Source organism: Dysidea avara, chromosome 12, assembly GCF_963678975.1.
Source record: "Dysidea avara chromosome 12, odDysAvar1.4, whole genome shotgun sequence".
NCBI lineage: Eukaryota > Metazoa > Porifera > Demospongiae > Dictyoceratida > Dysideidae > Dysidea > Dysidea avara.
The window spans coordinates 21,062,501-21,086,278 of NC_089283.1; the positions used below are offsets into that span (position 1 = coordinate 21,062,501).

Here is a 23,778-nt window from a genome sequence, read left to right on the forward strand (position 1 = left end):
CTCATTCGGTTTACCTCCAAACTCTGTAGCCTTTTCTTTTAATTTTTTGTTGAGGATTTTACCTTCAGTGTTGATACTGTATCGAATGGCATCAGAAAGTTTTGGCTGTCCAGTGTGAGGTGGCCAATCAAGGTCAATATTTTCACCACGTGCTACATTAGCATAGAGCTCTTGACATGCTGGTGGAAGACTAGCGGAGAATATGTATTGATTTTGGTCAAGATCAAACAGGGACAGTTTACTACTGTCTAATACTAGTGGGGCCCAGTTCTTTACTAGAGGATATCGGCTAAAGCTGACTTTGCTCTCAAGATCAACTATTGACATGGCCTTGTCATAAGCTTCTTTGCCTTCTGGAGTTTTCAACTTTTGTGTAGTGGGCTCATCAAAATCTATTTCATCAAAATCTATTTCCTCAATTTGACCCATTGGCTTGCTCAGAAGCATGTGTGCAGCGGCATAGCTTTTTGCAAGCTCATCTGGCAGTTTGTAGTCGTAAAATTCTATTGATTTGCGGTCAATGGGGTTGAATAGATAAGCCATCTCTTTGCGTATCTCAGCCTGCTTGCTTGCATCCTTGCCAGCTTCCTTCAAAAAATCATATTCCAAAATGGTAGTCTCTTCCATGAAGTAGCCCTTTCCATATTTCACGACAAGACGATCACGGTCAAAGCTAAGCCAGTAACTAATTTTCTCGTTCTGCTCAAATCCGGTCTTCTCACCCTCTTTGCTGACACATAAAACTTGGGGTTGACCTGGTTTTTGTCCAAGGCGGAAAATAGCTTTGTCCTTGTATATCTCGAGTGCTATCCATTTCCAGGCGGGAGGCTTTCCAGCGGGTTTCACTACTATTGCGAAGTCAGTACCCCTAATGATATTGAATGATATGATGCCTTGCCCCACCACCGGAAACTGTTTGACCCAGGTTGGCTTTCTTGACTCGTCTTCGTACCACTGGTGATCCATTCTATTGAATATTGAGTTTTTTTCCTCAGCAATCTCCTTTTATACATTTGTGCATGCGTGCAGCCTCGCGCATGTCGCAGTAGCAGCACATTTAAGCGCCTAAACTATTTTTTCATATGCGTGCAATAAAAGTATGGATGAGTGCCAGCCTTCCCCAGCTAAACGCGTAAAGGTTTCGGAAGGAGATGATGAAAAGGATAATATAGAACAGTTATCTTCACCTTACTACCTGGATAACTTGAAGTTTATTTTGGATTGCGTGTTGGGCAGCGATAGTGTAGATAAAAACGCTCTGAAAGAAGAGGATGTATCCTGCACACAAAAGTTTAGGGCGCTAGAAGGTACGTTGTGTCTGTCTGTCTGTGCGGTGGTGTATGTATAGTAGTGTGTGTGTACATATATGAGGCACAAAGTTGGATGAAGGGCGATGGTTTGATTCCTAATCTTTATCCTAAGACCACTTAATCCTACTCCTTAATAATGGTTTGATCCCGAGGTCTGGTGACCGTAGTACTGACATTGTATAGCCTAAATATTTTGAGGGAGGGGGTTGCTTTTTCGAGGTTTTTTAGACATCCATATATTACCAAGAGTATATAATATTACATATGGGATAGTTTGCAAATCAACAAAAAAAATGTATATATATTTTACATTGCTCAACATCAAAAATTTTGCCCCTCAAAATATTTAGGCTATACGGTATACGCTACTTGTGCAACCAAAATGCAAAATTAATTTCTAATTGCACGTGACGTAATAAATTACCTGTTCAGGCTGTTGTGACTTGGCAAAGAAGCATGAAACTTCATATTCTCAACTTAAGACCACTATTTGTGTTTTTCATCAGAAAATCCCAAATGTAGAGTGCGATCAGGCGAGTCATTACCATTATCCCTTATCCCTAGTACTAGCCACACTATAGCTACAGGTAACTGGACTTATTTTCATACCTCTATCCTCTGCATAACAGGCAATTTGCTAACTTAGTTAACTCAACATAGCTAGTTCCTTTGATGTAGCATAAATCACCAATTATCAGCAGGTACCAATTATCAGCACTTGTAAACTATAGAGGCTACAGGGTATATGGAGGCTACCAAGTTCCACGATGGGCTGTTATATCCTCTAAAACATTTCTTAGAATCATTTTCATTCGGTGATTATTGTTGTTAAAGCGCTATACAAGCTATTCTGGTTATAAGTATGGAATTGCATAAAAATAAGCTTTTACGTCTAACCTGAATATCTCTTGAACGGCTGGCCTCATATTCATAAAACTTCTGTGAAACAGAGTTATCCAAGGACTGCACCTCCCATAAAAATTCACTAAGAACCAACAAGGCATCATGGCCGATAATTGGTCAATCACGAAAGTACAGTTGCCGACGATAATAGGTACACCATGCCAATAATTGGCACACGATAGGCATCACAATTTTCCTTATAACAAGATGTTCACTTACGTGATATAATTAAAATTTGGTGCACTAAGAGACTAAGGACTGCTCTGTTGAATGGTTCAAACTGGAGGTTCATATGCCATTGAATTAAGGAATTACAATTGCATGATGAAATGGTGCCGATAATTGGCAACTTACACTAGCTACATATAGTCGTCCTTCATCACATGATCAGAGGATCAACTTCTTACTTTTAAACTTCATCCAATCTTTCACATTCTCTTGGCTACAATACACAAGGTAGCTACTGTATGAGTGCAGCAATCTTGAAAACTGAACTACACATTCTCAATATTTGGTAAATCACATGAAATAATGGCTAAATCTTTAATAATGAGGAAATATGTGTGGCACTAAATATACATGCAGGTGCTGATGAAAAACAGAAAATCATTAAATAGTGGCAAGTCTGTATGGTGGGTGTACCTTGGAGTCTCACTCGGAGAGTATCAGCTGCTTTCCAACTATTCCAAATTTGGTCGCCATGGTTATTGTGCTACTTATGGTGCAAAATATGCAGTTTACGTCACAAATACTTATTTAAACTGGATACTGTGATTTGATTGGCTCTACCACTATAGTGGTAGTAACACAAGTACCATATACTATGGTCACCAGACCCTTCCTCTATAATGTGAAGGGGCGGGCACTGCCAGACTAATTGCGCCCGGTACTGGCACACACACACACACACACACACACACACACACACACACACACACACACACACACACACACACACACACACACACACACACACACACTCACACACACTCACTCAAACACTTTAGTGCAACTCGAGCACAACTGATGAAAGTACAAGGGTACAACATAATTATTTATACACAAACGGTTACTAAGTGATACCAAGAGTCCATAATAAGAGAGAGTGTGTCTTACTTCAATATGCCTTATCAAAAATGAACCCGTTAAGTATAATAGGGCGAACTGGCTTCCTTCACAGAATTGTTGATTACCTTTCTATTATGGCCTCTTGGTGTTAATCTGCAATGCACATGCCCTAGCTAATTGATAGGGCGGTATGTGCTGTCACGTGCATCAGTTTTAACGAGTGTCAGTATAAGGCATGGCGTCGTTGGAAAGTGTGAAAAGAATTACGAGAAGTAAAGCGAGAAATAAAGGTACAGATAAGGCAAATACTTCGAGTAATAATGAGAAGTAAGTTTAGTTGCAACAAAAAAATTGGTTTGCACTTAACAACTCTGTTCTATATAGCGTGGCGAACGGCGATATCGATGCAGCAGAGTCACAGTCTAGATCGATTGAATGCCTAGTAGAAACTGCTACAGCAATGAGGAGAACTCGTAAAAGGACGATGGATAAATCGAAAAATCCAAGTAACAACACTGGGTAAGTACAGTATAAATGCTTCATGATAAGCGTGTACATGAATTTTATTACTACCTTTAAAACGGTGAAAAGTGTAGCAAAACAGACTACAGAGAAGCAGACACAGGGTCCAAGAAAAGGTGCACAAGCTGTTAATGAGCTAGTCCAGATGTCAGAAAGTTCCTTACCTCCAACAAAGAAGAGAAAATCAAAAGCGATGAACCAGAGAGAGAGAGAGGAGTTATTGGAATCTTTGAATTCTATAGATTTCTCTGTGTTTCAAAGCGAGGTTTGTGCCAAGTTTGATGAACAATTTTTTCCTGAAAAGCTAAAAGAATTTACCGGTATACTTCGTGATACAGAGCAACCCCTTAAGGACATCATTATGAGCCACCGACTGTGTTTTGTTGGTTTATATAAAGAATGTAAAAAGGGGCCAGACCCATTCTTGCAGTTTCAGTTTCAGTGGCAAAAGTACTGCAGTGCTTTCTTACTAGGCAGCCAATATGCCATGTCAGAAATTGGGTTGAATGATTCTGCTGGTTATCAGATTAGTGAATCTCGAGCAATTTGGCTGAGATTCTGTGAAGAGAATGAAGTGCCTGTCCCAGCAAGTAATCCTGTAATGATGACAATATCATCAGCATTGTATCACTGTTTACTTGATCATGTTAACTGTTTTCAGTGTAACAGTTTTAGTACCACAAGTTCTACAACACAGGAAGCTGATGGAGATGATGTGTATTTTCATTTTGGTGCTGCTGCTATATCAGACATGCTGCATCTTCTTTAAAAACATATCAAGAATTGCAAAGATAGTCAAAGGGATATCTTATCCCAGGAAATATCAATTCTACACTGTATGAATTCCAAGGATAAAGTCAACATACCAAGTTACCTGAAGTATCGTGATCAAGGATACACGTATTCACCTGATCCTATTTTGATACCATTTTTGAGAGAACTGGATACTGCAGTTAAGGAGATTGTAAATCTTGATGGGCTACACCAGGAAGGGGACAATTTAATTAAGGTTAGTTTGGAATTGGACGTAAATAATTGTCAATGACCATTTCCATCTAGGTAGCACATGAAAGAATACATGGACAGCCAAAATTTTTTGATGCTTTTACAGAGACATTGTCCTCCTGATCACCTAACTTGACAACTGTGTATTCCGAAGATGCATTAAGAAGTGTTTTTGACACATTTACAAGGAAGTTTTGTAATACAAGAATTCAAGAATTCTTGTCAACAACTAAACAACAACTGGCAACAAAGAAAGGCTTGGCTTCAACAGTTGATGTAAATTTGAGAGCTAAACTACTAGCGCATCATATCCAATTAGAAACTAAGATAGGAAGTAACAACTGATAGTTTTTAAAACTCTATTATACAAATAATGTAATGTAATAATGCTTTATTATGTAAACAATATAATTAAAAAACTATACAGATTTTTTATTATATGCCTTTCTCCAAAGGGGTTTCTACTATAGTCAATTTTTCATCCCTGTAGCTTACACCACTATGGTGTGAAACAGCACACTGCTTGATGAGATGAGCAGCACGAGCAGTGATATAATTTACAGAGTCCAGTTTCCCACCAGCCGTAAACTTGTACTGGCTAAATAAACTTTCCACTGCTGATCCTGACAAGCGCAAGGGAGAGACGAAATAAGTGGGGTATGTTGCTAAAAACCACCTGCAGAATGCTCGGAATCCATACACATCAATTCTTAGTAGGTCTTATGCTGTTAAACAAACAAAATACAAACAGTGAATAAGTGACAAACGACCTTGACACAAAATTATCTGGCTAATAAAAAGTACACAATCACTTAGGTTGACTGCTGCATTTTTTTTCTGATGCTATACAGTAAACATACTTTGCCAAGAGAGGAATGATCGTTGGGTTGATGATGTATGGGGATATTTTGGATCTAAAAACCAACAGTTCAATATCATAATTGCAAAATACCGAATCAATACTGTACCTTCCTTCAGTATAGAAGTTAGCCACCCAGAAAAGTAGTCATACCCCTTTGTAATGTTCTGCAGTATCTCGCTGTCCAAGTTTCTGATACGATCATGGGACAGGAACCCCCGTTCAAAAGTCAAACTACATGCTTCCAAGTAAGCCAAAGTCTCTTGCACTTCAGAAGCATCGTCTGGTGGAGGATACTGGTTCACATACCAAAAGAGCTCTCCCAGGACTTGCTCTTGCTGTGTATATATAAAATAAGTTACATTTAGTGTGTTTGCATGAAGCATGTATTTCATGAAATAATACATGCAGTCATAAAATATACATGAAATCTCAGATTCATAATGTTTACCTGCATGATCTTTGCTGGCAGCACATTAAGTTTGGTCCACGAGTCTCGTAAACAGTGAGCCTCTCTTAATCGTGGAACCATTCTTGCCTGATTGTTGTGGACCCGTACCAACTCTCTCTTATACAAGTCAATAATGGCTTTCCACCCAAACTCTGTGCTTTTTCCCTGTTTAAACTGCTTTGTCCCTCCTTGTTTTGAAGAAAACAATGTATTAACCATGTTTTTCAGCTACAAAAAAAAGTATCCCACAAAATCAACCCAATCAATTAATATTTTACTGTTACCTGGTGGGATGGGCAAATCAACCAAAAAATCTTGTTTGGAGGATTATACGGATTAACCATCCAAGGCTCCACTTCGTATCTGTTCAACTCCTTCTTGTTTTATTGAATATGCCCCATGGTGGTCATTACTTGCTTTGATTGCAGAAATATTTGAAGATCCACCATCGCATACCAACACACTAGTTTTCAGACCATAATGCTGAAAAAGCCTAATGGTCTCGAAAACACAAGCCACTACAAATTTGGCTTCCACTGAGGCAGCAGACATATAGTATAGACCCACTATGTCATAGCTGCTGGTAAGGTCCCTCCAAATAAATTGCAAGATATAAGATGTTTGGTTAGCTTCAGGATTTTTAAGAATTCGGTAGATGTCACTTAAAGATTCCATATCCTTGGATGTCATTGCTAACCCCATCAGTTGGTGATTCTGGGAGTTCCACATTAACTGACAGGCCACTTTCACCTCATCGAATATCAAGGCTCCATCAGATTTAGGTTCCTGCCGTCCATTCTTTCGACACTCTTCTTTGAACAAAACATACTGAGATACTTGCTCAACAATGCAGACATTACTTGCTCCCGGAGCATGCATGAAAGCTCCAGTGTATGCTTGCATGGTGGACTTGGATGGTAATTTTAGGATTTCAAAACTTTGTAGAGCTTTGTAAGCTGCAGGGCTGCGTGTATAAATTGCTAAAGCTACAGGAGAAAAGAAACATCTAAATTTACTAATACAGTGTACATTCACTTACCCATACGGATGGTAATCATGTTCCACTGGTTTCCACGGCCTCCAACAGCTGAGAATAGACATGATAAATACAAAACATATGAATTTTGTACTCACAATTCTCCTCCTGATTCAAGAAAAACTGTTTTTTCTGGCGATCTTTATGTGTCATCCACAATGTCTTCATTACACTCCCTACTCCATGCTGGTCTCCCTCTTGGTACAGCTTATCCAAATCCTTGGCTTTCATAGCTTCCATCACTTCACACATCTCCTCGCTCTGTTCATCACTGAGTACTACTTCACTATCCTCCAGCTTACTCAATTTCCGAATATTGCTAGATCGCTGGTACTGAGCATACCGTTTACGTGCTTGCTGGCTGGCAGGTGACATGTGCTGCAGCTGTGCTCTAGAAGAGGGCTGTTGCCTTTTTATCCTTTTGCTTGGGCTTTCTTCCAGGGTGCGTTTTCTTTGTAAGTTTAAATCATGCACCAAGCGCTTGCAAGGTGGGTACTTCACTTCACTTGCAGCCTTCTCTGCTAAACTTATATTTGATGCAGGCAAAAACCAAAGCTTGCAATTCACAGAATCAACTCGTGAAAATGGAAACTCAGACAGCCGAACACTTCTAATGTGAAAATGAATAGCTTTGTGGTATTCATCTTCATAATGCACAGGATCAATTCCAGGACAGAATTTGTAACTCGATTTTTTCCAAACATACCACAAAGCTCCATTACATCATCAATTGATTCAATCTCTCCTTCACTCCACAGTCTCATCAGAACATGAACTTTGTAGTGTTTGTATAGTATGGTAACACAAACTCGAGAAGTCAATCCATGTGGGGGGTGATTAAACACTGCTCTCTGTGATATTGTTAGCACGGGGTACTGCTATCCAAGCCATTGTATCTCAGTGTAAATGCTAATTCTGGAAATTTACTTGCAACATTGTCAACAGTATTTTGCAAAAATTCTTGCTGCTCCATTGGTGTAGCAACCGCACGTGAACTCACAGTAGGCGGCTCGCTGACGAAATTCGATCTTGAAGGTTGCTCAGGTGTTGTAACTACCTGAAGTTGACTGTCGCGCTCAGCAGCAACGATACTTGATGGAATAACTTGTTCCATTAATCCTTCCTGCTCATTGTCAGTGCCACTGACGATACTTGATGGAATCACTTCTGGCTCGATAGGTACCGAGAATGACTCCCCTTCCATTAATCCCGCATTGGATTCCTGCTCATTGTCTGCTGTTGGAAAAGGTGATACATCGTCTGAGGTGTTGTAATCAGACAATTCGTCAAATAACCAACGAATTCCTTGGTTAGTTCGCTTCCCAGGTCGGGAGGTAGGGGTCGAAGTAGGATCTTGAATAATACTATCCATTCCATGCGAACGCCACGCGTTATAATTAAAAATCCCACAATCGAAACAGTGCTGTCCAGTTAAACGCACGTGACTCAATGCGGCTCCATCGAAGACTTCGAAGGGGAGGTGTTGATACGCCTGATTTAACACATTGGTATTATACGTGAGTACACTAGAATATACGGATCCACTAAACGGGTTCATTTTTGATAAGGCATATTGAAGTTAGACACACTCTCTCTTATTTTTTTAATATATTTTTTTTAATAATTGCTTTACAGAATTGTAATTACATACAGTAGAGGCTATAGTGATTACAGAGACATACAATTCTGAAGGACTACCAGTGTCCTGCACTGGTAGCCTAGAGCACTAATTACTTAACTACAAAAACTATACATGCATACATATATAATAATTACAAATAATTATAATTGGTTGGTGCAGGAGTCTTGGAGCAGCGGGTACAAGGACACAGGTAATGAAAAGTACAGGGGGTATTATCAAAGTTAGCTAAAAAATCATTCCATAAAAATGCTTTCAACTTTGGTTTGATTACATCTAGTGATTGAGATAGGTCAATTATTGGTAAAGAGTTCCATAATCTTGGTAAACGATAAAAATATGAGTTCATGATAGGGTTGATATGAGCTGTCTTGGGGTATAACTTTGTGCCAGCAGATCTTGTTGAACCTGTAGTAAAGTTGGTATAGTTCAAGATGTCAAATTTGTCTGATGGATTTTTGATGGATTTGATGAAGAATAATATGTCGGCGATTTCGTAAATGTACATTAGTGGCAACATACCAGTTTGTATTAGCCTTGTTTTATAGTCTGATTGATAGTTTGATAATATGAATTTAGTGGCTCTTCGTTGGACTTTCTCAAGTGATTCGATGTCTTTTAACAGGTATGGCCTCCACAGTGGGGAACAATACAGTAGTTTTGATCTAACTAGAGTGATATACAAAGATTTTCTGGCCTGGGGACAATTGGAGTCCTTGAAGACCCTACGCAATAAGCCAAGAGATTTATAGGCATTAGAAGAAATCATTTCATAGTGTGCTTGCCATGTTAGCGAATTAGTAAAAATAATCCCAAGGTCTTTACAGCTGGAGGATTCATCAATTGAATGACCGTTGACTTGATATGTAGAGTTGAATTTGCGATGGTAGCTCATAAACACAGACTTTGAAAGATTAAATGAGAGAAAGTTGTTGATGGACCAGTTGAATAATGAATTGATGTCTTCTTGGAGATGCTCAATGTCTAATGTTGATGTGATTTGTCTGAATAATTTTGTATCGTCAGCAAACTCAAATAGATCTGATGTGACAATTGATGGGAGGTCATTGATAAATATTAAAAAGAGCAAAGGACCCAGAATACTCCCCTGTGGCACGCCGGAGATAACAAGTAAGGTGCCGGATAGGTGGTTGCCCACAGAAACACACTGGGTTCTGTTGTGTAGATAGAAACTAAACCAATTCCATAGGGTGCCAGTGATTCCCATGTTCCAAAGCTTAACTAGGAGTTCATTATGCGGCACACTATCGAAAGCTTTTCGAAAATCAATGTATATAGTATCTATTTCATCTTTTGATGTTATTAGCTGGTTAAAATAGATAAGTAGTTGGTGCAAGGTTGAAGAATTCTTTTGGAACCCAAATTGATATTGTGTGATACAATTAGAAACTGAGTTAATTATCTTATCATAAATTAGTCTTTCTAAAACTTTGGATGTAATATGCAAAGAAGTGAAATGGGACGATAGTTTTTAACTGAGGTTTTGTCACCAGACTTTGGTACAGCTGTAATTTTGTGTAACTTCCATTCAGATGGTATGGTTCCACTGGTAATGCTAGTCATGAAAAGGTGGTGAATAGGTATGGCAAGAGCAAAGGCACAATGTTTTAAAACAGTTGGAGGAATGTTGTCTATACCACTGGCCTTGTTGGGATCCAGGTTATTTAAGGCCTCTAGGACTTCTTGTACTGTGAAGTGGATCGAGTCCAAGCATTTACCAGGGACTGGTAGATTCAAAGTGTCGGGTAGATTAAAGTTACTCTGAGAGAATATTGAATGGAAGTACTGGTTGAATAACTCAGCCTTACCGAGGTCTGTGTTCACTGTGATGGAGTCATTGTGTAGCTCAGGCGGTAGGTTGTGAGATTTCGAGAACTCTTTAATGTATCGGAAAATTTTTGTGTCCTTATTTGTAGTGAAGTTATATATTAAGGTCTGCTCAAATGCAGACTTTGCTGCAATACTAGAAGCTTGAAAAGAGACTTGAGCTTTGGTTAGTCGTTGGAAATTGTTTGGTGTAGGATTCCTGTTGTATTTACGCTGAAGTGTACGAAGACACTTGTGGGAATGACGTAGTTGGGGAGTGAACCAGTTAGGGAATTGTCTACAGTGCAGTTTGACCTTTGGGATGAACAGTTCAATGCCAGCCAGTATGTTACTTCTTAAAATGTACCAAATTTCTTCAACATCAGAAGAATTGTAGATTATAGAGAGGTCGCAGTTCGATAGGTACTCTGTTAATCCATTGTAGTCACCTTTAGAAAAATTGAAGAACTCCTTAGTAGATGTAGAATGTGTTGAGAACTTAAAATTAATTGAAAATGTGATTAAATAATGGTCAGATGTAATACATTGGTATTCTGGAGAATGAATAGATAAATGTAAAACGTGTTCAGGACTATTTGTTAACACAAGGTCTAGTATGTTACCACATGTATGGGTTGGGGATTCCACAAGTTGCTTGAAGTTAGATTCAAATATACTATCACAGAAGTTGTTGGAGATCGGTGTTCTGCCAGTGAGAGTTGCCCAGTTTATGTCCGGTAGATTGAAATCGCCAAGAATAAATACAGGGTTGGACAGGGTGGTAGTGGTGGCTAGGTAGTCGGATAGGTCCTTGTGATAGTCAGCAGTGGCATTTGGAGGTGCATATACCATGCAAAAAATGACATCAGAATCATTAAAAGAGACAGAAACGTTTACCACTTCAAGGTTTCTGGGACTTGGAATTTGTTTACTAGGTAGATTGTCGCTGATTGCCAGCATAACGCCCCCACCACGTGAGCCTCTGTCCTTTCTAAACATTGTGTAACCCTGAGGTAAGATTTCAAGATCTGCAATGGCTTCGTGCAACCAAGTTTCAGACAGGCCAATAATTTGAAAATCAGATGCATATACAAAACTCTGGAAAAGGGGTAAGTTTTTTGCCAAGCTCCTGCAATTTTGCACGCAGACTTTGGGCCCAGTAGGGCCGAGTCATGCTGAAGAGGTGGAGGCAGCAGTTGAAGTCTCCATGTTGTTGTGGGGTGGTGAGGTGCTATCTGTACTTGATGCCTCATTAGGTCTGAATCCTGTGCTGTCTACTTGGCCATGTAATTTACCTTTGACATAAATTTTATTGCCTCGAATTTTTATATCAGACTTTGGGGTATTGTCTTGTATTAATGACCAACGAACTTTTAACAAATGAGACTCCGTGACCCTTGCATCACGTGAGAGGTCAGGTTTGATGACAAAAGGTGACTTTAACTGAGATCGCTTGGATAAGATGGAATTGACATCAGATGACCTGTTCAGAGTCACCAGTAGGGGTCTAGGACGCCCTGAGGAGGGATTGTATTTTCCAAGCCTTATAGTATCTCTGATTGAATGAGGCTGAACAGTGTTGTCAAGGTCTGTAAGAACTTCAGTAGCATGGTTTAAATCTAACTTTTCTCTCTCCATCTTTTTGGTGCCTTTGGAACACTCATCGACACCAAACAGAACAACATTGAATTTCCTAGCTGAGTCGTGCTTAGTAGCAACTACAAGTGAAGGTGGAGCTGAATTTGTATCTGAGCTAGGGGTAGCAGCTTTAACAGCAGGAGATGGATTGCTGCTGGGAGTTGGGTTGACTGGTGGTTGGTCAACTGCTGCTGATGGGGACTGGTTAAATTTTAGATTAAGTGTGCTGATTTGATCTTTCAAGTCCGCAATTACATTATTATAAAAGAGTTGCAGGCAAAAAAGACAATAAAATGGGTTATCAGACTCACTTGCACTGTTGTAAGCACACCTTGACAGTCCCACACATTTCCGATGGTACCATGCTTCACATTTACCTTCACAAAATAACGCTTCATCGCCTGGATCCTTGCCATCGTCAGAAGGCTCTTTGACTATTTCCTCACAGATGGGACACACAGAAGGCTCTTCCACGTCGATGTTGCTGGCAGAAGAGCTGTTGTCCTGAGTAGTTCTGGTGTACAGCTTGTCCTTGGCCTTTTGCTTCTGCGACTTGGGCATGACCTCCGGTCCGTGACCTCCAGTCACCTGGAACGAAGGTACACAAAACTGCTCAATAGAAACGATAATGGCTCGCCTTCTCGGGTACCGTTTTCGAATAGCAAATATTCGCACCACGGTACCAGGTTTAACGCTGAGGGAAGAAAGCTGTTGGAGAGCCTAAATTGTACTACCACCTTCCTTCGAGTTTTTTTTTTTTTTTTCTTATTATGGACTCTTGGTGATACACAATACTGTTCAAAGTGATGTAAAAGAATTTGTACATGTATGGGATGATATCTAGTGTGGCTTTTGTTGTTCTACTGTACATTGCTAAATGCATACACACACACACACACACACACACACACACACACACACACACACACACACACACATACAAACACAAAGCAAAACTTTTTGCTGGTGGTGGTGCAGTCATACCTACCCAGTGAACCAGCCCTGGGAAACCTCTTAGATGCTAGGAGTCAGCACAGGCAAATACTCATGGGGCAGGACTAGTAACCCATAGGAGGCTGTACCATGTTTCACAGGTAACATACATGTCCAGATTTGCCATTATCAATCCTTATGATGCAACTTTCTTTTGTAACAAATATAAAACTCTCTGTATGCGTGTGTGTGTGTGCGCGTGCGTGCGTGCGTTCGTGCATGTGTGTGTGCATGCGTGTGTGTGTAGCAGTCAAGTAGCACAGTTAGAGTACCAGCCTGGTAATTGAAGGATTTCAGGTTTGATGTTCCATGATGCCCAGTTGTTGTTGTTTCCTTGAGCAAGAAACTTTACTCACTTTGCTTCAGTCTACCCAGGTGTAAATGGTGACCTGGTGACCAGGTGTCAACTGGGGAAGCAAATGCCCGCTGTTCTTGTTATGCTTAGCAGTGTTGGGGTCATTGTGGAGCTTCGAGTTCTGCCACATCTCTCTGTGAGACCTGTACAGTACTCCTACCTGTGGGTTACTAGTTCTATCCCAGGAGAATCTTCCTGCACAAAATTGAATACCTGAGTGATGCACAGGCATCCCAGTGTCGGTTTGCTAGGCAGCAATACAGTGTGTGTGTGTGTGTGTGTGTGTGTGTGTGTGTGTGTGTGTGTGTGTGTGTGTGTGTGTGTGCGTGCGTGTGCGTGTGTGTGTGTGTGTGTAGCATGCATGCGTTTGTGCATGTGTGTGTGTGCAATATAATACTGTAAAGTGCTAATAATAATAAATAATAATAAATACAGACCTAAAATATGGAGATTTTAATATTTGAAGTACTGGTCACATCCTTGAATGTAATCCTACCAGACTTTTTTCACTAGCACAAGTGTATTATAACTATTGTTCTTTTTTCAGGATCAGCCCAACGATTGTTTATTCGACTGTTTCTAAGGAAACACCAATGGATTATATCATCCAGAATCAAATATCCTAGGATCGCTAGTGACCTGAAACCTATTCTTCAGTCCCTTGTGCAATCTGGATTCCTGCAAGATGGTAACGTGTGTTTTATATTAGTAAAACCTCATTAATAGGGCCTAAAGATATGGTCTTAAAATAAGGTGGCCTTGTTAATAAAGTCATGAAATATATTTAAGGGCTACTTATGGAGGTGGTCTTTACACTTTAGCAGTGTTTGTGACCTGCTAGAGGTGACTATTATAAGTGAGGCTTTTTCCTGCTTATTTAAGGAAACCAGGAAATGGTTAATAGGAACTGCTCCACCTTAAGGCTTTGTTATGGAAGCAACACACCTACACTGATATAAGGAAAACAATTCTGTTTGTTAGTTTTAAACATTAGTGTTGTATGTACTTTTCCTCATTATTGAGAAAACCAAAACCGCGATCATACTTTTCCTTGTTCCAAGTGGTCGTACAAGGCCTGTTGCATTGTTAGAATAATTCATTGCCAATGGAATCACAAGAATTTTGGCAGGCCAAGCAGTACTACAAATGAGCCAAATTTCAAGAATTTGTGTAACTTCAGTTATAAAATGTTGAGGGTTCAGCTCAACATGTACATACTTATAGTTGGTTAACTCTGTACATTGTATACTGTAAGGCTGCGTATTGCTATCGGCATTAACTATTGAAAAAATTCTATCAGACAAATCGTCTACATACAGTATAAGAGTAGAGCTTCTATCATGTAAACATAATTTTGGGGTAAACAGGATCAACAAATGGCTGTGTATCCATAAATGTTACCTTCCTTGCATCTCCCTTCAAAGGAACATGATACAAGTATGCACTTGTGAAATTTTCACTACTGTTATACTATTGTGAATATCTATTGTGGATTGTGCCCTACTATTGTTCGCACTATCATTCAGTCCTAGTATACCTGTACATGTACAGCACTACATAGACAGAACTGACCTGGTGGTTAGAAAGTAACCCACACTTCTATCTAATGTACACATGCACCTTATATATTTTCAACAGTCAAAATGAACTTTTATTTCATCCTTTATTAGTCCTCCTTCTGAGTACTATCCAATCCTTAAGCAACTACAGTGTATCAGCCATGGTTAGACAAACAAGTATGCGCCTAACCTGTATTACGTGCCTATTAATCACATGTCCTTGACAACTAAACTCTTTGGTAGGTACAGACAATAACTACTGCAGTTATTACCATGTAAATGGAGCAAGCATTCATCTGTACTTAGCATCTTAGTGAAGACAAAAGATGATTTGACACTATCAGTAGTATTTCCCTCTCATACATATGCCTTAAAGAGTCACATGACATCTAATTTAAAGCCATTACAACATTGTAACATGTATCCACTTTAGAGAGTAAACTGACTGAGTTACCAATAATTCTGGATTTGTTGACCATTGACAATCTCAAGGTGTTATGTAAGAACCTCAAGGTGGTCTACAACTCATCCAAACGGAAGACAGTGGAGGCTCTGATAAAACATTCTAACAGCTATAAACCCATATTTGGCAGTAAATCAGCTGGCTCTGTCGTTTTTACAAAGTAAGTAATTAATTTTCTTATGGTGACAAACAGGGCGTTGTTTCTTGTTGAAGCATTCATCATCAAATTTTACACTGTAAATATTTTTTTTACTTACAGGGCTAAGTCTCAGTTGGGGTCATGTGTTAGGGTGGATGACACTATCAGACAGGCTCTCCACAAAACTATTCTGTTGTTTTCCCTTCCTACAATGGCATTTGATATGGATGAACCCCAATCTATCATGTGAGTACCTTATTACAGTATTTGCTATAGTTGATTAGTAGAGAAAAGAAAAATTACGTATACAAAACAAACTCCTCTCCAAACAGGTCTGACTTCAAACACTGTTATCTCCAAAAGAAATTCCCAAGGGACAGAAAAATAATATCCAATTCCCATACCAAACTGGATACATTTCTACCAGGAGCTTATGAGCCGCCGAAGACTGGTTAAGTTTATACATTGTAAGTCATGTACTGTAGCATTCAGCGGCTCATAAGCTCCTGTTTCTACATATATACAGAACCTTCTTCTATGTATTATAGATTCTTGTCTGAGTGCCTGTCCATTACACAGAGGTTCCACTGTACATTTTCATGTATAAGAGCCGTGTGTATAGGAGGGAGTTATGGTTTAGTATGTGGGTGACAGTCAGGATTCTATGGGTAGGTATCTACTTGATTACCAACACTGTTTTATATTTAGAGTGTATATTTAGAGTGTTTGGTGATAGCTGTATTCTCTTTATCCACTGTAGTTATCGACTATTACAAGTTAACATTGGTAGTGTAGTGTTTCCCAGTTATCCCATACTGATATCCAGACCACTGTTTGAGTCCTCTGAACACTATGACAGGTATCGTTTGTCCTTCCTCCTTTTCTTTCTAATGTTCGTTGTATGTTTAGGTACTATTTAGCTTACTGCTGTGAGCAATCTCTTACAGCAGCATTGGAGGCTAAAAACTCAGAAGAAATTAATGTAACCATGGACAACACACTTAAGAAATTTCATAATATTTTAGGATTAAAATTTAAACCACTACTAGGGACTTCTAGTGAAGCATGTATAGACTTGACTGATGAATCTAATGGAATAGACTGTGCAAATGTACCTGTTGTGCAAGTACCAGAATCATTGTTTAGTCAGTATACAGAAGGGTCGGTATATGCAAAGATGTTGTCGAGTTGTGTGGAGTACCTTGAGAAGTGTCGGTTGTATGGTCAGGCTAATGAACTATTGGAGAGGCTATTGTCACAGTCTGTGTACTGTGTTGGCTCCAGGGGTAGATGGTGGGAGAGACTTGCTCTAAATCTTGACCAGCACCTGAAGAAACACAGTGAGGTATGTGTAGTGTGTGCGTGCATGCATGGGTGTAGTGTGTGTGTGTGTGCGCGTGCGTGCGTGCGTGCGTGCATGCGTGTGTGTGGTGTAGTGTGTCTGTGTCTGTGACCTGGTGCCAACTGGGGAAGCAGCCCAGCCAGCTGTAACATCAATGGGTACCTGGTGTAAACTGGGGAAGCAAATGCTCAACTGTCCATGTCTCATAAGGTCCAGGTGGGACTTCAAGTGCCCACACTTTCACCTGTGAGACACAGTACAGCCTCCTGTGGGTTACTAGTCCTGCCCCAGGAAAATTTGTCTGTATTGACTCCTAGCACCTGCGTAGCATACAGGTGTCCCATGTGGGTAGGCATGACTGCCAGTAGCAGCCAAAGGCTTTGCTTTTGCTTTGTGTGCGTGTGTGTGTGTGTTACTACAGTTGGAGATATGCACTTGTAACTGACAGCGTTTATTTAGGGACTATTCTGAAATTTCAGTTATCTGTAATTACACCATCCAAATAATTGTTCTATGACCATATATTTGTATACTCTATTAACTAAAGTGATAAGTTTTTACACCATTACTTCATTTACCTGTGTGACCGTTTTATACCATATAGCCTAAATATTTCGAGGGGGAAAATCTTCACTAATTTTGCGGTTTCAGGGTTACTAGCAAAAAGTTTATATCCTTGGAATATTTAGACCTCCATACAGTCTAAGTCTAATACATTTTGGTAGTGTTTGCAAATGCACGAAAAATGTATTTTTAGCAACATTGCTCAACCTCGAAAAGTTTGCCCCTAGGCTATACGGTAATAATTTTACATGCCACCTCAGAGATACAAACGTTTCAATACAGGTTGTCTCAAAAGTTTCAATACTAACAGTAACTACTTCCTACTTTGTGTGTGTATATAATTATATATATGTCACTTTTAGTCAGTAGATGTGATAGTGAGAGCATTAGATGATCCTTCAGTAAGGGCAAGTAGGAGATTATCATTACTACAGAGAGCTAAACGACTTAGCAAACATGTCAAAACCGGCACTAACAATAAAATCAAACGTCTACCAGATATTGACTACATATCAGCACCTGTGGTATGTTGGCATAGCATCCTATGGTTGCAAGATTGTAATTTCCATTACGTATTTGCGATTGATATTTAATTCATGAAATTTTATTTGTGAATAGCCAGTTGTCCACTATACATAGGCTGTATCAGTGATTCATGAGTTTTTATCATCAAATATTTAGTAATTATTTACAGAAAAAATCCTCTTATAAGTGACCTGCCATATACAGTATTATAACCATGACTTATCCATTTGGCTGTTCTATTAGAGTATTTTATCATAAAGTGTGACATAATTATCATGTATGGCATAACTACATATTTGACATAATATTATAGTATGTTCTGTTAGAGTCATTGGATACCCATACTTGTATGGAGTTTTTACTATACATTTTTTCTTTTATTTCTTTTGCTGATTTCTTTCTACGTATGTGGGTTAGCAACTATTATTGTCCAGACCTCTGTAGTTGATTTTTATGTTTGTCATATTTTGAATCTCTTAAAAGGTTGAGGTGAAGGCAAAGATGCATTCTCGTCGTGAACCTGGATTCAAATCTCACTTCATTTTATCCGAAGGAGACACCACTAGTATATTCCTGTCAGTGGAGTCACTTGCTATTTCACATTACCAGCAGACAGAAGGATGGAGCCATGCTGTACATGCTGAGGGTGCCACCTTTTCAACCATTTTTGGGGTGTTGTTCTGGAATGTGGTATTTGGTGTGGAAGTCCCTGATGTGTTCAGAAATGCTTTTCAAGTAAGTGTTGTACCACAACATAATACCTGATAGAGCTTTATATTTGTTTACACACTACCTACATGGAAGCATGTGCACATTATAGAGACTTACACACACACACAGACACCACACATACACACACACCACACACACATGCATGCGCACACACATACATACATACACGCACGCACGCACACAAACACACACGCACACACACGCACACACACACACACATACATACATACACACACAACACACACACACACACACACACACACACACACACACACACATGCACACCACATACACACACACCAAACACACACACACACAAACGTGCACGCAAAGACACACACACACGCATGCGCACACACACACCACACACACACACACACACACACACACACACACACACACATGCACACCAAACACACACACACAAACGTGCACACATACACACGCGCGCACACACACCACACACACACACACACACACACACACACACACACACACACACACACACACACACACACTACAGTATGCATGCACGCACGTACACAACACATGTACACACACACATGTACACACACACACATGCGTGCACATGCACAGACATGTAATCATAGACACTCCTGTATCCACCCTCCTACAATATGTGTACATACTTACACACCTGTGGCCTACATACTTTCTGAGCTCTACTACTATTATAGTTTGCTGGAAAACACTTTTGAGGGCTACAAGGAAGCAAGTATGTATTTTTAAAAACTTATCATGAATTAATATTCTCTTGGAAAACAATGGCTATGGCTTGTCTGTCAAATTTATTGTTTCGTGTGTTTGGTTTAGTTTGCAGTGATACATTTTTAATACTACAGGCTGGGCCACTGGACTATTTTACCAAGAAATTCTACATCAACAGAAAAGAAACAGTTGACTTACATCTTCAGTGGATATCTACTGCTTCCTCACAGGTCAGTGCAGAACAAAACGCGTACACTTGATTGTAAAGGAAGGTGTATATAAACATTGGTGCTAGGAGTTCTGTGTAAAATTTTGTCATGTTTTAGAAGCAAAATTTATATCACTAGGGCCCTCTGCCTTTTGGTGTGTTGCGGATGTATGTGTTATGGAGATGCATACCTTTAATTGTCCTTCTCTATTTCAATTTCATAGTACTTCAATGGCTTCAGTAAGTTTGCTATACATACAATTAAGTTTGATGTGCTGTTCTCCATTATATATATCCTTGTCTGGTGCTGTTGTTTCCTTTGAACACAGCATAATATTATAGTAGTTCACTAAGGGGTCATCCATTATTTTCAGCCTTTACGCAAGAGTACAAAGAGTACGCTAGGGGGGAGGGGGTTAAATCACACGTACGCTTATAAAATCATTGTGTATATACTGTACATAGTATCAACATTTATACAGTATGCTTTGTGAAGGAGGGAGGGGGTTAGAAAAAAGAGTACTCTTTGTACGCTTGCATAAAGACTGAAAATTATGGATGATCCCTAATATTATTAACAAACAAATAGAAGGAATTTTATTAGCCAGTAACTAGGGATCATTGCAATGAAAGGTGTTGAAATCATCTCCTGGCATGCAAATGAAACCCACTTTAGTCCATATTAGCATCAGCACTTTTTATTCCTATTATGGTCATGTGGTGCGTTCACCTGAGCCCCATTATCGTGATATCAAAGAGGTGATCATGTGTTCACTCCCAATGGTTTTGTACTGGAACAAGTATGTTTTCATGTTGTAAACATGTTTGAGCACCTGAATCTACTAAATTTTGGGTAGCTAGCTCATGTAACAAGAGTTATTTTCAAGAAACGAGGGCTCAGGTGAATGTGAACCAACTATAAGGCACCAGCCAATCGATTTCTATATACAGGATTTTTTGAAGGGAAACTTTTTTACAGATTACCACCATCCAAAACTTTGAGGAGGGAAATTTTTGTTCCCTCAGGATCTTTTATGTGTTAATAATGCTCAAAGAATGCCATTTTGAGCAAGCTGCAAATTTAGAGGGGGGAAATTTTTGTGGATAGCTGCCAATCCGTGAAAATTACAAAAAATTTCCCCCTTGAAAAAATCCCACTATGGCTGTATGTTGCAGTGTTCAAAATTTTCCCATAATTATGCTTGATATAACTATATGTGTGGTCTCCCTACCTTTTACTAAACTGAACTACTGTTTAATTACGTATATAGACATGAAAATCCTTAATGACCTCTGTTATCCAAACACCTGTATGCCAGTTCAAGCATAAAAGTGTCCGAATTTGTTCGGATAAATGAAGCCCATTTATTAATATATGGAGTTGTGTGAACTTACACTTACTTTAATAGAGCAGTCACTTATTATGACTTATACTGTTCAGATAATTGAAATTCGGATTTGTTGCATAAAATGTCTCTAGGGTGATTTTTAAAGGCATAATTTTGAGTGACGTGCGAAATTTTCACTGCAATCCCTACTTAAATAGTACTACCGTACCATTTGATAATTGAGGTCCTATTGTACTCTAATACAACACTCATGTTCAATAAGTACCTGACGGCTGTGTATTAGAGGTAATGAATGTTCTATTAGAGTATATGTTATATCACAGCATGATTCTGAGGCGAAGCCGAGGATAAGTGTCAATAACTAGATAATCTAAACTGCTTTGATCGGCTTATGTCCAAGTGAAAGATTTGTGGGTACTCTGATGTATATGGCAACTTGCATAAACATTTTATACTGACACTGCATTTTGATTGCCAACATCATGCAATACAATAGTACTGTATATTAGGTTTTCTGACCAAATATCACCGTAAAACCAGTACCTTCATGGCATCTTGGCAGTATTGGTTAGTATAAACAAGCCCAAGAGTCCCTTCAGTATGACGTGAAATAAGGTGCCACAAAATTCTAATTTTACTTGGTGGAATTTCTACTGATTGACTGATTGACTGACTCCTTCAGACAAGCATAACTTGATAACGGCTATGGCTATAGGCTTGATTTTTTGCATTGTTCAATGTTGCTTTAGTCTGACAGGTGCCTTTTAGTACACTGCAGTACATACAATTCATGCTTCATGGACTTACCTGTGTCCTCCTTTGTGTCCCATTTGACAGCGCAAGGTGTCAATTTGCGGTAGCGATGTGTGATTATTGTTTACCTATGTTTGACGGGATTGTCCAAGTTTTCCATTGTGACTGGATAGATTGCAGAGGTCATTCTCCTAGTGTTCTTCATTTGTAATGGGCTGAACATAGCTGAAAACCAAGCGTAATGGTCACTTCACTTTGAAGTATGGCTTTAATGATCTTTCCATAATATCCATTTTGGCAGGCAAGGATTCACAACATGGCATAATTGTTTATCAGCACCTATTATGCTCAAATTATGCCAGCATCTACGAATGTTTTCCACTAAAAGTGTGCTTTCTTTTCCTTTGTACAAGTATGGCAATGAAGCACGCTTTGCATAAATGTGGCACAACCATAGACACAACCCACAGAGACACTGGAATGATTGTAATAACCCCCACTAGCAAAGTTGTCAACAACATAGAAATTATCAACAAATTATACGACTCAGTCTTATATTATTTACTAAAATATCCATTAGATTTTCAGTGGCTTGATATTGGCACCACAAACCTAGAGTTGCAATCAAAAAGAAAGATAACGATTTATCATGACCTGCAGTGATAGTAAAAGTAGTGACTTGCGACTAGCAGAAGGTTAATTTGTAGCGATTGATGCTGCGGAAAATATGGCACTGTCTCTTGACCACACCCTCATGCTACATTTTCCATATTGCACTTGCCTCAATGTTTTAACTAGTATAGATAACTGTTGGTGTGATTATCACTCATCAGTCTTGTAAAAGAATTAATTCACTTTCTACTTATTTCACATTAGGAGTTGTCCACGTTTGTATCGGAGGTGTGGGACAAACATTATGGGGAGCGTTGTGTTGGTGTCACATGGGACTTGTTTACCAATAAAGACGAACTTATAGTAAGTGATAGAGTATGAAGATTTTTACTGAGATGTTGTAGTACATTATGGAATTGATTTTTCATATTTTTGACAAATCAGAGCCTGGTATCTGCATTGAGTGGGAACCTACTCAGTTTGATTTGTGGTGAATTTTCCAGAGACCATCATCTGGGTAGAGCCGGACTACCTGATCTGAGCCTGTGGAACTCCACTGAAAACACATGCAAGGTGATCACCCTATATGTAGTGGGGCTGCTGTCTCTCCAAGTAGTCAACATAGCCGCAGCTATTTATATTATCAATAAAATACATACAAGGTGGTCAAATTGTGTTAACTGCCTTGAATGAGCTAGTATATGATCAACAAAATATGTGTACAAATTGTAGTCAACTTATAAAACACTTCTGTTTAAATGTATAGCATTGAAGACACTGCAAAATTCATTCTTCTCCATGAAGTAAATTCATAGGTCTTTGTTGGTCACTTTACTATATCATTGTTTGTCATTTCCACTATTTTGTTTTCCCCACCCATTAGTTCAGTATTTGTGATACTGTCATTTATTAAAATATTTTGTTATAAGAGGTTCATAGATTTAGTAAAACATGCTAACACATGAGATTTGACATTGCACATATATTTTTTTATTAGTTTGTTGAAGTAAAAGGACCAAACGATAAGTTGTCTCAAAAACAAGTTCTCTGGTTGGATAAGCTGATACAATGGGGATGTTGTGTAGAAGTGTGCAAGATCAAGTGTAACTTAGACTGACTTCAATACATTTTTATACATGAAACATTGTAATAGTGCAATGTTAGAATTAATGGATTTAATGTTATGAAACATTGTCA

General features: G+C 39.1%; 4 protein-coding genes and 1 long non-coding RNA gene across 7 annotated transcripts; 2 read left to right on the top strand and 3 right to left on the bottom strand.

Annotated features, from left to right (window-relative positions):
• The first annotated feature begins 1,067 nt into the window (after nt 1–1,067).
• LOC136240482 (fanconi-associated nuclease 1-like) lies at nt 1,068–23,778 on the top strand. Its single transcript, XM_066031472.1, has 12 exons — nt 1,068–1,307; nt 14,154–14,294; nt 15,599–15,788; nt 15,888–16,013; nt 16,528–16,626; nt 16,677–17,112; nt 18,036–18,197; nt 18,682–18,933; nt 19,794–19,889; nt 22,846–22,944; nt 23,026–23,154; nt 23,579–23,778. Exons 1-12 carry the CDS (start codon nt 1,100–1,102, stop codon nt 23,696–23,698), a joined length of 2,058 nt encoding a protein of 685 aa, XP_065887544.1. The 5' UTR covers nt 1,068–1,099; the 3' UTR covers nt 23,699–23,778.
• LOC136240486 (uncharacterized) lies at nt 1,899–5,281 on the top strand. The gene is made up of 3 exons (XR_010693830.1): nt 1,899–3,608; nt 3,666–4,812; nt 4,863–5,281. It is a non-coding gene; the product is annotated as an uncharacterized lncRNA (long non-coding RNA).
• On the bottom strand, nt 5,182–6,622 carry LOC136240484 (uncharacterized). Of its 3 annotated transcripts, XM_066031476.1 has the most exons (4): nt 6,119–6,622; nt 5,777–6,005; nt 5,669–5,722; nt 5,182–5,533 (listed from the first exon to the last, which is right to left on the bottom strand). In XM_066031476.1, exons 1-4 carry the CDS (start codon nt 6,335–6,337, stop codon nt 5,529–5,531), a joined length of 507 nt encoding a protein of 168 aa, XP_065887548.1. In that variant the 5' UTR covers nt 6,338–6,622; the 3' UTR covers nt 5,182–5,528. The 3 variants fall into 3 exon arrangements, with proteins under 3 accessions (XP_065887548.1, XP_065887547.1, XP_065887546.1); XM_066031475.1 differs by having other exon boundaries at nt 5,182–5,722; XM_066031474.1 differs by having other exon boundaries at nt 5,669–6,005.
• Nucleotides 6,455–7,870, bottom strand: LOC136241219 (uncharacterized). The gene is made up of 3 exons (XM_066032403.1): nt 7,253–7,870; nt 7,158–7,205; nt 6,455–7,104 (listed from the first exon to the last, which is right to left on the bottom strand). The coding sequence occupies exons 1-3, from the start codon at nt 7,527–7,529 to the stop codon at nt 6,455–6,457; spliced, it is 975 nt and encodes a 324-aa protein (XP_065888475.1). The 5' UTR covers nt 7,530–7,870.
• Nucleotides 10,280–11,858, bottom strand: LOC136240483 (uncharacterized). The gene is made up of 2 exons (XM_066031473.1): nt 10,623–11,858; nt 10,280–10,575 (listed from the first exon to the last, which is right to left on the bottom strand). Exons 1-2 carry the CDS (start codon nt 11,617–11,619, stop codon nt 10,571–10,573), a joined length of 1,002 nt encoding a protein of 333 aa, XP_065887545.1. The 5' UTR covers nt 11,620–11,858; the 3' UTR covers nt 10,280–10,570.